This window comes from Berghia stephanieae, chromosome 6 (assembly GCF_034508935.2).
Source record: "Berghia stephanieae isolate SIO BIC M18660-M18661 chromosome 6, UCSD_Bste_1.3, whole genome shotgun sequence".
Classification (NCBI taxonomy): Eukaryota; Metazoa; Mollusca; class Gastropoda; order Nudibranchia; family Aeolidiidae; genus Berghia; species Berghia stephanieae.
The window spans coordinates 63,678,935-63,691,008 of NC_088365.1; the positions used below are offsets into that span (position 1 = coordinate 63,678,935).

A 12,074-nucleotide genomic window follows, 5' to 3' on the forward strand; every position below is an offset into this window, starting at 1 on the left:
CAAAAAAAAAAAAAACAATAAAGACATAAATACATTATTAAATTCCAGATAGACGAACTATCTGGAATTTAGTAATGTATTTATGTCTTTATTGTTTTTTTGTTGTTGTTGGCTGAAGAAGGTTTTTGAGCCCGAAACGTTCCGTGTTTGTTTTGATTTTTTGTTCTTTTTGAAGCTGCTATATTCATTTTTGTTTATCCCTTAGCACTTGGAGCTTACGGAAGGCCTCCCTGAAAATCTCCGATTTACTAAAAGTGTTAGTGATGAACACAAGTTAAATTGATAATAAGAACTGGTGGTCTACCAATGGGAATAAAAAATAAAGCAAAGATAAAAGAGTGAATATACAATAATGCAACACTTCAAGCCAATGTAAATAAAATGTTGCATATCTGTGTAGTTCTTTAAATATGCCATAATCACAATGCTTTTTAACAACTTTTATCATTATATGATGCCTGCTTTTCACTCAACCCTTCCATACTGAATTATAATAATAAAATATGAAGTGAGTAGAAAAGTTCCAGAAGACAATAGAGAATTAGCATTTTTTTTTTTGCGATGGGGGCTCAATCCCATGACCTTACAGATACAACTCCGCCTGGCTGGGGGAAGGATGCTATGTGGTTGACGCCATCCACAACTCTTAAAAGTGGTTTCAAACGTAGTGTCTTTCTTGAGTACCTCTCCAGACTTCTTGAGGTCATGGGTTCAACACACACAAGCTCCACAAAGTTTGTTTACAAGCAAGCAGTAATGTTAAAGCTCTATTCTCAAAATCCTTCACTAGTGCCCGCTCCCTAATTTACCACTCTCATGTTTGAGATATTGCAATTTTAATAAGTTAATTTTGCCCATGGACATTTAAAGTACAATTATTCTGGTACGACAACTGCTTGGCTGTGAGAGGGCTCTACAATCGAAGCCATCCACCACTGTAAAAAAAGTGAAAAAAGTGGTTTCAAGCATTAGTCTAGCTTGAACCACTCTCTCACAACTTTTTGAGGTCATGGGTTCAACACACAAATGCCACGAAATTTGTTAGTCAGCAATGAAGCTTAATAGCCATAATATTCTCAACACAAACATATAACATAGAGACGATTGAGACTTGGAGTAAGCTCTGATATTGAGAGTGAATATTGTTGGCAGTGTAATTCTTTTTACCGAAACCCACCAAACTCACCGAAACTCACCATAAGCTCCCCAAAGTTTAGGTGTTTTGGTGAGTTTCTGTGAATTTGTGGTAAGTTTCAGTAAAAAAGACGGTCTTTTTAATAAAACTCACTGAAACTTACAGTTATTCAGGCAGAAGTAACCTTTACCAAATGTATTGTGAAGAGGGATTTTCCAATAGTGATTATGCCTTTTCCTTCAAAATTTCACCTTTTCTTTAACTGGTGTTGACAGTTCTGGGCAAGGCAGGCAGATTTCTCCTGGCGCGTTTGGCACAACAGGACAAGCAACTCCTTGTTGATCATCTTACACGGCAGAGCAGTCTAGCGGGGTGTACAGTCCCCTTCAACTCATCAGGGCAGGCTAGGTTAGGCTCCTCGGCTCCTAAGGCAGACCAGAGCACATCTTCTCGACTCATCAGACATCAGACAGGCCAGGGCACTGCAGACTTCTCGGCTCTTCGAGCAATCCAGACTCCTCAAGCAGACCAAAGGTCGTCTTCTTCATTCGGAGACAGGCCAAGACTCGTCCTTCTCCGACCAGAGGCAGGGCAGGCAGTCCCCTATGGGGGATGGTATTCCTTAGAAGGAGGCAGGGCAGGCAGTCCCCTTTGTTGGCTGGTTGTCCTTAGAAGGACTAGTAGGGTGCTAAATAAAGCTTACCAATACAACGATTTCATGTGCCCTGATACTGAAATCCTCATTGCCAATGACAAATACAAATACTTTGCGAAGACATGGCAACCGTTAATTAATTAAAGATATGAATATAATGTATTTATAAGACAATTTAAGTTGTGACATTAATTAGATTATTTAAATGTAATTCAGTGTATTATTCATGCAGATGCAATATTGGTACAAAATTGCGTTGGCAATAACTCAATAGTAATATCACACCATAACAATTATTATCATTATCATCTTATCATAGCAATGGAGTCGATTATATCAAGATTGGAGGCTGTTGAGTCTCATATTTTGATCCTAGAGGAAAGGGACAGGGAGAAGAACTCTGAGATCTTAGCTCTCAAAGAGAAGAACCTCTCTCTCAAACAAGAAATATTCCACTTGAAAAAAGTTGTAATAAATGGAAAGAAACCGGAAAGCCTAGACAATAACGGGGAGGCAGCCATGTTGAGGTTGGCACTTGATTTTACGGACTTAGACCAGCTGCAAGATGAGGTTAGTTTTCAAGATTGGTTCTTACTCTCTCATGAACTTCAAACTCCTGGGTGGGGTTCCTGAATTCCCATTGTAGGAAGGGAGGTCACTTACTGTGTCTTCTATACTCCTATATTTGTTTTCCAACTGGCTTTCTCTCTTTGTCTTGGAATCAGATTACTTGGTTTGTCCTTTCCCTTGTCAGAGTCCTTGGCAGAGAGGGAAACGGACAAATGTATATTTAAAGTTTTGGGAGATGATTTCATTTTCTTTGTAAATCATATCTCTGTTATGTATTTTTATATATGTTGTTTTGAATGTATAATGTAATGTAAGCATTTGAGTGTGATTCTCTTAGTGGAATCTCGTGCTTTTGTCTGGATGAGATTTTTATGTGATCTCAAACTATGCATAATGAGTGTATGCTCTTGGTATCTACATCTGTTCCCTATTTGAACCATTTCACTTTGTCTTACTTTTCCTCTTGTGCTTTCAAATTTAAATCTCGAATTTTTTTGCTATCCCATTTCCTCCATTTTACTGTCGCTGATATGACCTAAATGTGTGCTGTAAAACCCTTAAAAAACAACAAAATTTCAAACACCATACGTGACCCACCAAGTCAATATGATATGTCATTAGAAAAAGTTACTCACTCTCGTTCATAAAAAATTAATGATTAGAATGTCTTTTTTGTAATAAATAGAATATAAAACCATAATAATAATTTAAGGAATTTTAGTTGTGAAATGCATTCAAATAAGTATCTTGACTATCCCATCACCGTCGAACTGATAGAGCACCATAAATGAATGCTTAATTTTGAATGATGTGATCACTTTTTGTACAGCTTTTGAAAATTTAAGTCCCTTTAACTCAAAACTCTGGACTTAATGAAGTTTATTAGCAGGCAACCCTGTTTCCGTAATGCAATTCATTTGAAGCCCATTCTAAAGCTGATTTTGTACAAGAATTTGTGAGTTTTTGAAGTCACCTGTAGTGGCCAGTTGGCTTTATAAAGATGGACAATCTAGAGGAATGGCGTGTTTGTGTCGAGTTATGTTACAAATTGTTGAAGTGCTTCAGACAATCTTTGGAGACAATACCGTTGGGCAGTCACTCTGTTTTGAATGGTTCTCCAAGTTCAAAGCAGGTTGAGTGTCTCGCTGAAATGAATCACACTCTGATCTGATTGACTAATATTGGCAGCAACGACTGAAAATGTCCAATCTGCTCACGAAGATCTATGTCAATGTGTTGTTGACACTATTGCTTCGATATCAGATGCATCTTCAAATGTTATGACTTAGCAGTTGATTTCAAGCATTATGTTTGCCCAAGACGACATATTTTGGTGTGTAAGAATAGGTATTGTTCAATGTGCTAGAGCAAAACCTGCTATTTGGAACGATGGTCTGCCACAATTTGTTGCAAATATTTTACTATTTTTATTATTTTCTTTCCATTCCCTTGTTTGATTTAAATTTGGCATCGGGGTGATGGGAAGGGATATTTCTATTTCCTTTTTAAAACCCCATGCTCTCAGAATATCACACCAACAACTGTCTTTAATATTTGTTATAAGTGATGAGAAAGGGTCTAGGTCCAAGGGTTTTAGGTTTGTCAGCTTCAGCTTCTTTGAGGAGGCCATATATATATATTATACTTGAAATGTATATATATATATATATATATATATATATATATATATATATATATATATATATATATATATATATATATATATATAATATGTATATATATATATATATATATATATATATATATATATATATATATATATATATATATATATATATATATATATATATATATATATATATATATATAATTATGATCAACTTCTACAATATTGTTTCGAGTGTTCGAAAAGTTGAGCACTATTACTTCATGGTTTTTGTTTTTATAATATATATATATATATATATATATATATATATATATATATAATGCAGGTCATCTCCTTTAAGCCAAGACCTTGTACCTGGCCTTGGCTCAATGCCTACCTACCAAGTACCCCAATAATATCGGATGTAATCGATTTTCTTTTCTCCTTTTTGAGGACCCCGCTGTAATCTGGAAAACTCCGATTTTTTTCATCCATCATGTCTTGACCAAAAAGAAAAAAAAAAAAGAATTTTAATTATGTGAAATTATGAGAAACTGATTTTTCATGTTGGTGAGTGCAATGTTTTAAAATTTGTGGTACTAGGAAATACTCATTAAGGGATGCTGGGCAACTTTCATAAAAATTATCAGATATATAGTGAAATGAAAGTCTTTTAAATAAAATTTAGGTTTACTCCTATTTTTTTCCCAAGACTCCTTTTATTTTTAGTTTGACTCCTATAGGTTGGCAGGTATGTTCAATGTAATGTAAGGAGGAACTAGGTGCTCACTTGGCCAGCCAACACATGCAGAGATTAGCCACCCCGAGACAACAGACTAGTCTTTGTTTCTGTAATTTTTATGTTGATTTGTAATTGACAACCTTTTTTATTGAAATTTATTTCATTACAATTCGTCACTTCAAGATAAAATGAACATGTTTTTTGGTTTGAAACTGTTGTCTGCTTAGTAGAGTCGTTTATGGGACGTTTGATTGTAGTCAAATGGTATTTTTCAGGAACTCCTATTAATATTTAGGTTTAAATGAGTTTAATAATATAATTAATTTTGTATTATAGACAGTGACTTTGCCTATAAAATTGTACATTTTTGACATCCTATTCTGTTCTTAAAGACTTTAAGTTGTTTTTTGGACATGTTCTATGAATTCTTATCCGACACCAAGATCCTAACATTTTTTTTGGTAGCATTTTTGATTTGTTTGATAGGATATTTCCTTCCAAGTTTTTAGAATTTCAAGCTTTTAAAGATACCCTTGTTAAGAATTGTTTCCAAAATTATTTAATAAGAGAAGAGAGGTTAGGGCTGATTAACATTTTTGAGTTGTACACTTTTCTCTGTATCTTACTGTGTTTGATGATCAATCTTATTTTTCTGTTTAGGTCAGCTGCTCAAATGATTGTTCGCATAGACCTTAAGCCACTTTTATTCTTTTTACATTGTAGTTGTCTTGACAACCTTGTTTGCGGGTCGTTGGATGGGAGCATCACCCTTGAATCCTATACCTATGATGTTCGCATGGGTGTACGATCCGATAGTGATGTCGTTTCTTCTTCTCTTTACTAGCCTATCCTGCTTCTTTGGTTTGTGATTGTATTTTTGACAGGGGATATTTTTTTTCCTGTAAATCTTCTGCCTGTTTGTTCTTGGTTATTTATAATTTAGCTTATGATATCTTTAGGTTATGATTTTGATTTACATTTGTACTATTTTTGTTAGATTGCTTGTTTTTTTGTTTCAGCCGTCTCTCATATAACCTCAATTGTGTTGGAAGAGACCTAAAGCAACAAACAAAAACAAACAAACAACCTTGTTTATAAGTCAATTATGATACCTTTTTCTTTCCACAGGCCCAACAGTCTGTCAACATTCCTGATAAATTCCCTCTTACAGAGGAGAAAAGAATGTTTGGAGAACAGTTGTTCCCCCTCATCCAGCGCACGCACCAGGAGTTAGCTGGAAAGATCACTGGCATGTTGTTGGAGATTGACAACTCTGAGTTGCTTCACTTGTTGGAGTCTGAAGAGTCTCTTAAACTCAAGGTAAAATATTTTTAACTGTCTGTTTTGTTTCAGCAGTTTCAAATTGTAATTGTCACGTTATGAATTGAAATCTAAATCCTATTTTTGTCATGCTGGATATCTCATTCTGATGATGTTTTAACGTGTTCTTTTTATCTCAAAACAATCCTTTGACCCAAACAAATTGCTTAAAACATCATCATGCATCATCTCTGCTAGAAGAGCATCATTGGCTTCCCGTTAAGGACCGAGTATTGTACAAAGTTCTGTCATTGTGTTTTTAATGTCTCAATACATGTCACCCAACTTATCTTTACAAAAAACTGGAGTTAAATACCCCAACCCTTCACTCGTCATCCTATGGAAAATTTTTGGCTACTCTTGGAAAAAGTTCTTACGTGTCATGTGGAGGATGCTCTTTTTCTAGAAATGTCCCAACCCTCCTGAACAAACTTCCAAAAGAATTGCGGCATTGTTCATCTGAAGAAATGTTTGATAATGCATCTTCAGATTTTGTTCTTTTCCAAATTGAATTTTCGATGCCTCTTTAAAGCACTCTGAGCACTTCTTTGTGATATGGTAGAGCACTCAACAAATATACTGTATTATTATTATTATTATTATTATTATTATTATTATTATTATTATTATTATTATTATTATTATTATTATTATTATTATTATTATTATGATTGTTATTATTATTATTATTATTATTATTATTATTATTATTATTATTATTATTATTATTATTATTATTATTATGATTGTTATTATTATTATTATTATTATTATTATTATTATTATTATTATTATTATTATTATTATTATTATTATTATTATTATACAGTGGAACCTCCCGATTACGATACCTCCGAATAGTGACAACCTCCTGATAACGACATTGACCCCTGGTCCCGATTTTTTTTCTATTTAAGATCAGTAAAATAAAAAGCCTCCAAATAACGACGCACTTTTTGATAAAACCTCCGAATAACGACATCATTTTGGCGATTTTCGGCAGTTTTTGTAGATATCTGATACTAAAAATACAGAGTATGAGTACTCAAAGTTTATAAAAACGATTCCTGCTTGAACCAATGAGAACGCAGCTTTTGAAACCAATGAGAATGCAGCTTATACCACCATTAGGTCCAATGAGAATGCGAGTTTCGCCAACCAATGAGAGAGCGAGTTTACTGACCAATGAGTATAGCCGTTGGCGGATACTTAAGCGCAGGCGTTAATTACTGCATTGCATTATCACTATCACTGATCATGGTACTGCTGTGGCCTGGTTAATAAAAACTGGTCCCGCTGGCCTTACCACGCCCACTTTGTCCGCCATCTTGGAAACCTCTAAATAACGACACCTCCGGATAACGACATAAAAACTCGGTCCAGTGGCATGTCGTTATCGGGAGGTTCCACTGTATTATTATTATTATTATTATTATTATTATTATTATTATTATTATTATTACTACTACTACTACTACTACTACTACTACTACTACTACTACTACTACTACTACTACTACTACTACTACTACTACTACTACTACTACTACTACTACTACTACCACTACTACTACTACTACTACTTCTACTACTAAACCGGGAGAACAGGGTGAGGTTGCTGATCTTGTGGATTTATCAAGGGATAATGAATTGTGCAATTTAAGTCAGAGGACATGTTTAAGCTGTGAAATGGCATTCATGTCTTATGCTAACTAGATCTATCTCTTAATATAAACATCAGATTAACCTTTGTCCATTTAAAGCTTTTTAAATAAACCTGATAATTGAACAAATGTCTGAACTGTAGAGATAGTGAATGAAATTATGACATTTTTTTTGTTTAAAAGTGAAAACTTGCTTTTCAATGAAACTAAGGTGAAGAAAGAAGAACCTTTTTTTTTCATCATCTAATAAACTTTTGCATGATTATGATGATTGACATTATTTGTTACTAGATCAAGTTAAGATGTATACACTGAGTAGGAAATTCACTTGTCGATTTGGTAGGATACAATGTCATTGTTTCGATTTTCAATCCAACATTTATGTCAAATGGAAGGGAATTGAGGATGGCAATAGCTGGTTGATTTTACAACCTGAAATTGAAGTGAAATGAAATACAGCTTCAATGGGCAATTCAGGGTCTGGTCAAAGGCAGGTGATAGTGGATGATTCAAGGCGTGCAGATTTAATTGTTAAATTAGCATTTGTATCATGCTTTAAAAAATGATACTGAACGTGTACAAAGCAACAACAGCAATACTTAACAAGCAGGATGAGACATGATGCTTGTTTGGAAATATTATAATTTTTTCGAAAGATATAATTCTGTTTTTGGCCAGGTACTCATTTTACACCCGAGTACTATGAGAGAATGTGAGCAAAGAGCCTTTTCCAAGGAATCAACTATACACCACTCTGAGCAGGACTTGAGCTGAGGCTGAGGACAATTCTGATCCGATAACTAATATCATACCACAGGACCACATCGCCGCTGAATAATTGTTGCAGTGGAACTGGAGTTTTTTTTCTGACAATAATATGAGCAAAATTTGAATTGCAATGGGTTGGGTTGTGAAAAGATGAAGTCACATCATTGTTGTTTGGTGGAAAGTTTGAGATAAACCAAAATTGTGTGGAAATTAGGCATTTTGATTTTTTTAAGCTGGACCATTGTTTTCTATTTCTAATTTAAAAAGAAAAAAAAAGATTCTGATATCGGATGATGAGCTGAGAGATCCGACTCCTTATCACATTGATAGATATCTCTCACTGATTTGCTACCACAACTTTTTCTCACATCTGTATGATTATATTGTAAGGATTTCCTTTTAACGTATAATTCTCAAAAAACATTCCCTCATACTTTTAAGATGCTTATGGCCATTCTGTGACTTACATGATTTTCACCACCTTCAACTATAATTTCTACCATTGCTAAATTCTACACTTTGTTTTCTTTCCTAGGTGGATGAGGCAGTGGCTGTACTCGCGGCCCATTATAACAAAAAGACAGGGCTCCATAGAAAGTGATGAGGGAGTAATTTTCAACAGGCGCTAACGATGGTTGATTATAGCAGACCTGCCAACTGTCCAGATTTTATCAAGTTTGTCCCGACTTTGTTGAAATAATCTTATCCAAAAAAAAAAAAAAAAAATCTTTCTTTTTGGATTTTGCAAACTTACAAGATCAGATGTGGATGTCATCACACATCTATTCTGTTTTCTTCTTTGTAGGAAAGTGAATCATATTGATAAGTGCCATAAGCCATAAATTTTCATACAAAAACACTTTAGCTGTGTGCAATTGAAATGTCCCTTTTTGGGTTAGCCAGTTGGTTGGCAGGACTGCTATACAGGGACTGGCTCCAGTTTGACGATTTTTGATTGTTTAGTTTGGACTATTTTATTATATTTTGACTATTGTAACATTATTGTTTTTAATAGGGAAGAAAAGACGTGACGTCATACCCTCTACTTTTCTGGTTCCAAAATCTTTGAAAGTGTGTAAGTAACTAATAATGAATAGGTTACACGTTGAATCATAAGATGGCATAACTATTTTAGTAGCAGGATCTATAGGCAAATTATTAGGATTAAGCAACATAAAAGAGCAAGGAAGGATGGTCTTTATTGACGACCTGCATAAATTTAGACTAGAAAATACGATGCCATCATTCTGAAACCAGCGGTGCGCTTCTGAACTTGTGCCTGCCATTGCTATCATCGTCAACACAAGTCTTCTGTATTCGGAGGTACCAACTATGTTGAAAACTGCTGTAGTGTTTCCGCTACTCAAGAAATCGACCGTCAACAAAGACCAACTTAAGAACTATAGACCTGTGTCTAATCTTACTTTATTGTCTAAAATTATCAAAAAAGTGGTGGCACATCGTATTCATAAACATCTATAAGAAAATAAATGATATTCTAGTTTCCAGTCTGCCTACAGACCAGGTCATAGCACTGAAAGTTCACTTGTGCGTGTACATCATGATAAAGTTAATTATTTGGTTAAGAAAAAAAGTGTTATTCTTGTACTTCTCGACTTAAGTGCGGCCTTTGATACCATTGATCAACATATTTTTTTTGTCAGATTAAAAAGGTTATATGGCATCGATGTTGCAGTTTTAAATTGGTTTTATTCTTATCTGAGTGGTAGGGTGCAGTTTGTTAGCATATATCATAAACATGTCTCTGATACTGTTCCAATATCTTTTGGCATTCCACAAGGATCAGTCTTATTCCTCTTTTATTTACAATGTACGCTGCACGTCTGAATGATGTCATAAGTTCTTTTTCTGCTGGCTTTCATTTTTACGCTGATGATACACACAACTTTAATTTCCTATTGTCTCGTGCGATGAGCACAAAGTCATTCGAAGGTTGGAGTCGTGTATCATTGCTGTTAAAGACTGGATGACAATTAACAAATTAAGCAACGAAAAAACTGAAATACCATTGTCAGAAAACAGCTGTTCCAAAAATGTAATATCGTCTACCCATATCAATATTGTAGATTGTAAAATAAGCACATCTAGAATCAGTTTATTTTGACAGTAAAATTAATATGCAAACTCATATTTCTAAAATGATTCAAAATTATAATTTTTATTAAAAGAGAATCGCCAGTGTAAGATCCATGTTGGATATTGATGTAATGAAATTATTATTATACTTAGTGGAATAGATTATTGTAACGTTCTTTTGTCTGGTTGCCCCAAGTATTCTATCGATAGACTGCAGAAGATACAAAATATGGCAGCCAGAGTCTTAACTCACTCAACCCTAACACTGACTATATCCGTAGTATACCCCGGTTACTTTTACCCCATGCCTATTTATTACATTTTTATGAGACAAATTATAGGCGTAGTATCAAAGCTTATGTTTTTAGTTTTTCCATGTTAATGATGATAGTTGAATAAAACTATCTATGTACATGCTCATTTTTAATACATTTTTTTCTCCAATTTTGAAAAGTAGCAATAATCTCTAGGATTGAGTGAGCTAAAAACTCTAGAGAGATGACCTTCACTGGCTCCCTGTTGACAACAGAATAGGGTACAAAATTCTTTTATACGTCTATAAATGTTTTACTAATGTAGGTCCTTCTTACTTACAAGACCTTATTGAAGTCTATATACCTCGTCATGTTTTAAGATCATCAGATTCTCTTTTAATGAAAGAAGTAAACTGCATTAATAATTTTCACCAAAAAGCTTTTAACTGTACAGCTCCATGTCTGTGGAACTCTCTGTTTTAGAACAAAATCTGCCCGTAGTGTTCTAACATTTTAGAAGCCCTGTAATTATTTTACAGGGCATTTTATGTTTGATATTTTTTTAATGGCCAGAGTGTGTGTGTGTGTTTGTGTGTGTGTGTGTGTGGGTGGGTTTCAGATAATTGTAAAGCACTGCAGATCACTTTTAAGACGATGCTTAGGCGCTATAGAATTATATTGTTATTATCATTTTTATTATTATTATTATTATTATTATTATTATTATTATTATTATTATTATTATTATTATTATTATTATTATTATTATTATTATTATTATTATTATTATCATCATTACTATTATCATTATTATTATTATTATTAGTATTATTATTATTATCATTATTATAATAATAATAATAATAATAATAATAATAATAATAATAATAATAATAATAATAATAATAATAATAATAATAATAATTATTATTATTATTATTATTATTATTATTATTATTATTATTATTATTATTATTATTATTATTATTATTATTATTATTACTATTTTTATTATTATTATTATTAATATTTACACAAAGTATGTATTCAGTCTTCCGGAAGAGTAGTTTTACACTTCCAATGGGATAGGAACCAAGACATCACACTTTTCTTCCTTATTGACTCATGGAATTTCAAATCCATGTCCACCTCATAAAATTATCTTTTGGTTTCATGGACATGCCTGGCTGGGCAGGGTTATACTGCCCTAACAAACTAAAGGTTCGTATTTGGCTGCCCCAAATCCCACCAGATTAATGC

At 33.5% G+C, this 12,074-nt stretch overlaps 1 protein-coding gene across 3 annotated transcripts in view; it reads left to right on the top strand.

Moving 5' to 3' along the window:
• LOC144975427 (uncharacterized) overlaps positions 1-11,615 on the top strand; it is a 14,375-nt gene extending 2,760 nt beyond the window's left edge. For 2 of the 3 annotated variants that reach the window (XM_078919486.1, XM_078919485.1), the window contains exons 2-4: positions 2,110-2,360; positions 5,840-6,031; positions 8,999-11,615. In XM_078919486.1, the coding sequence (XP_078775612.1) occupies positions 2,112-2,360; positions 5,840-6,031; positions 8,999-9,064 (507 nt within the window). In that variant the 5' untranslated portion in view covers positions 2,110-2,111 and the 3' untranslated portion in view covers positions 9,065-11,615. Of the gene's footprint in view, positions 1-1,410; positions 1,544-2,109; positions 2,361-5,839; positions 6,032-8,998 lie in introns of all 3 variants that reach the window. The other variant, XM_078919487.1, reaches the window with a different exon arrangement.
• Positions 11,616-12,074: the final 459 nt, after the last annotated feature.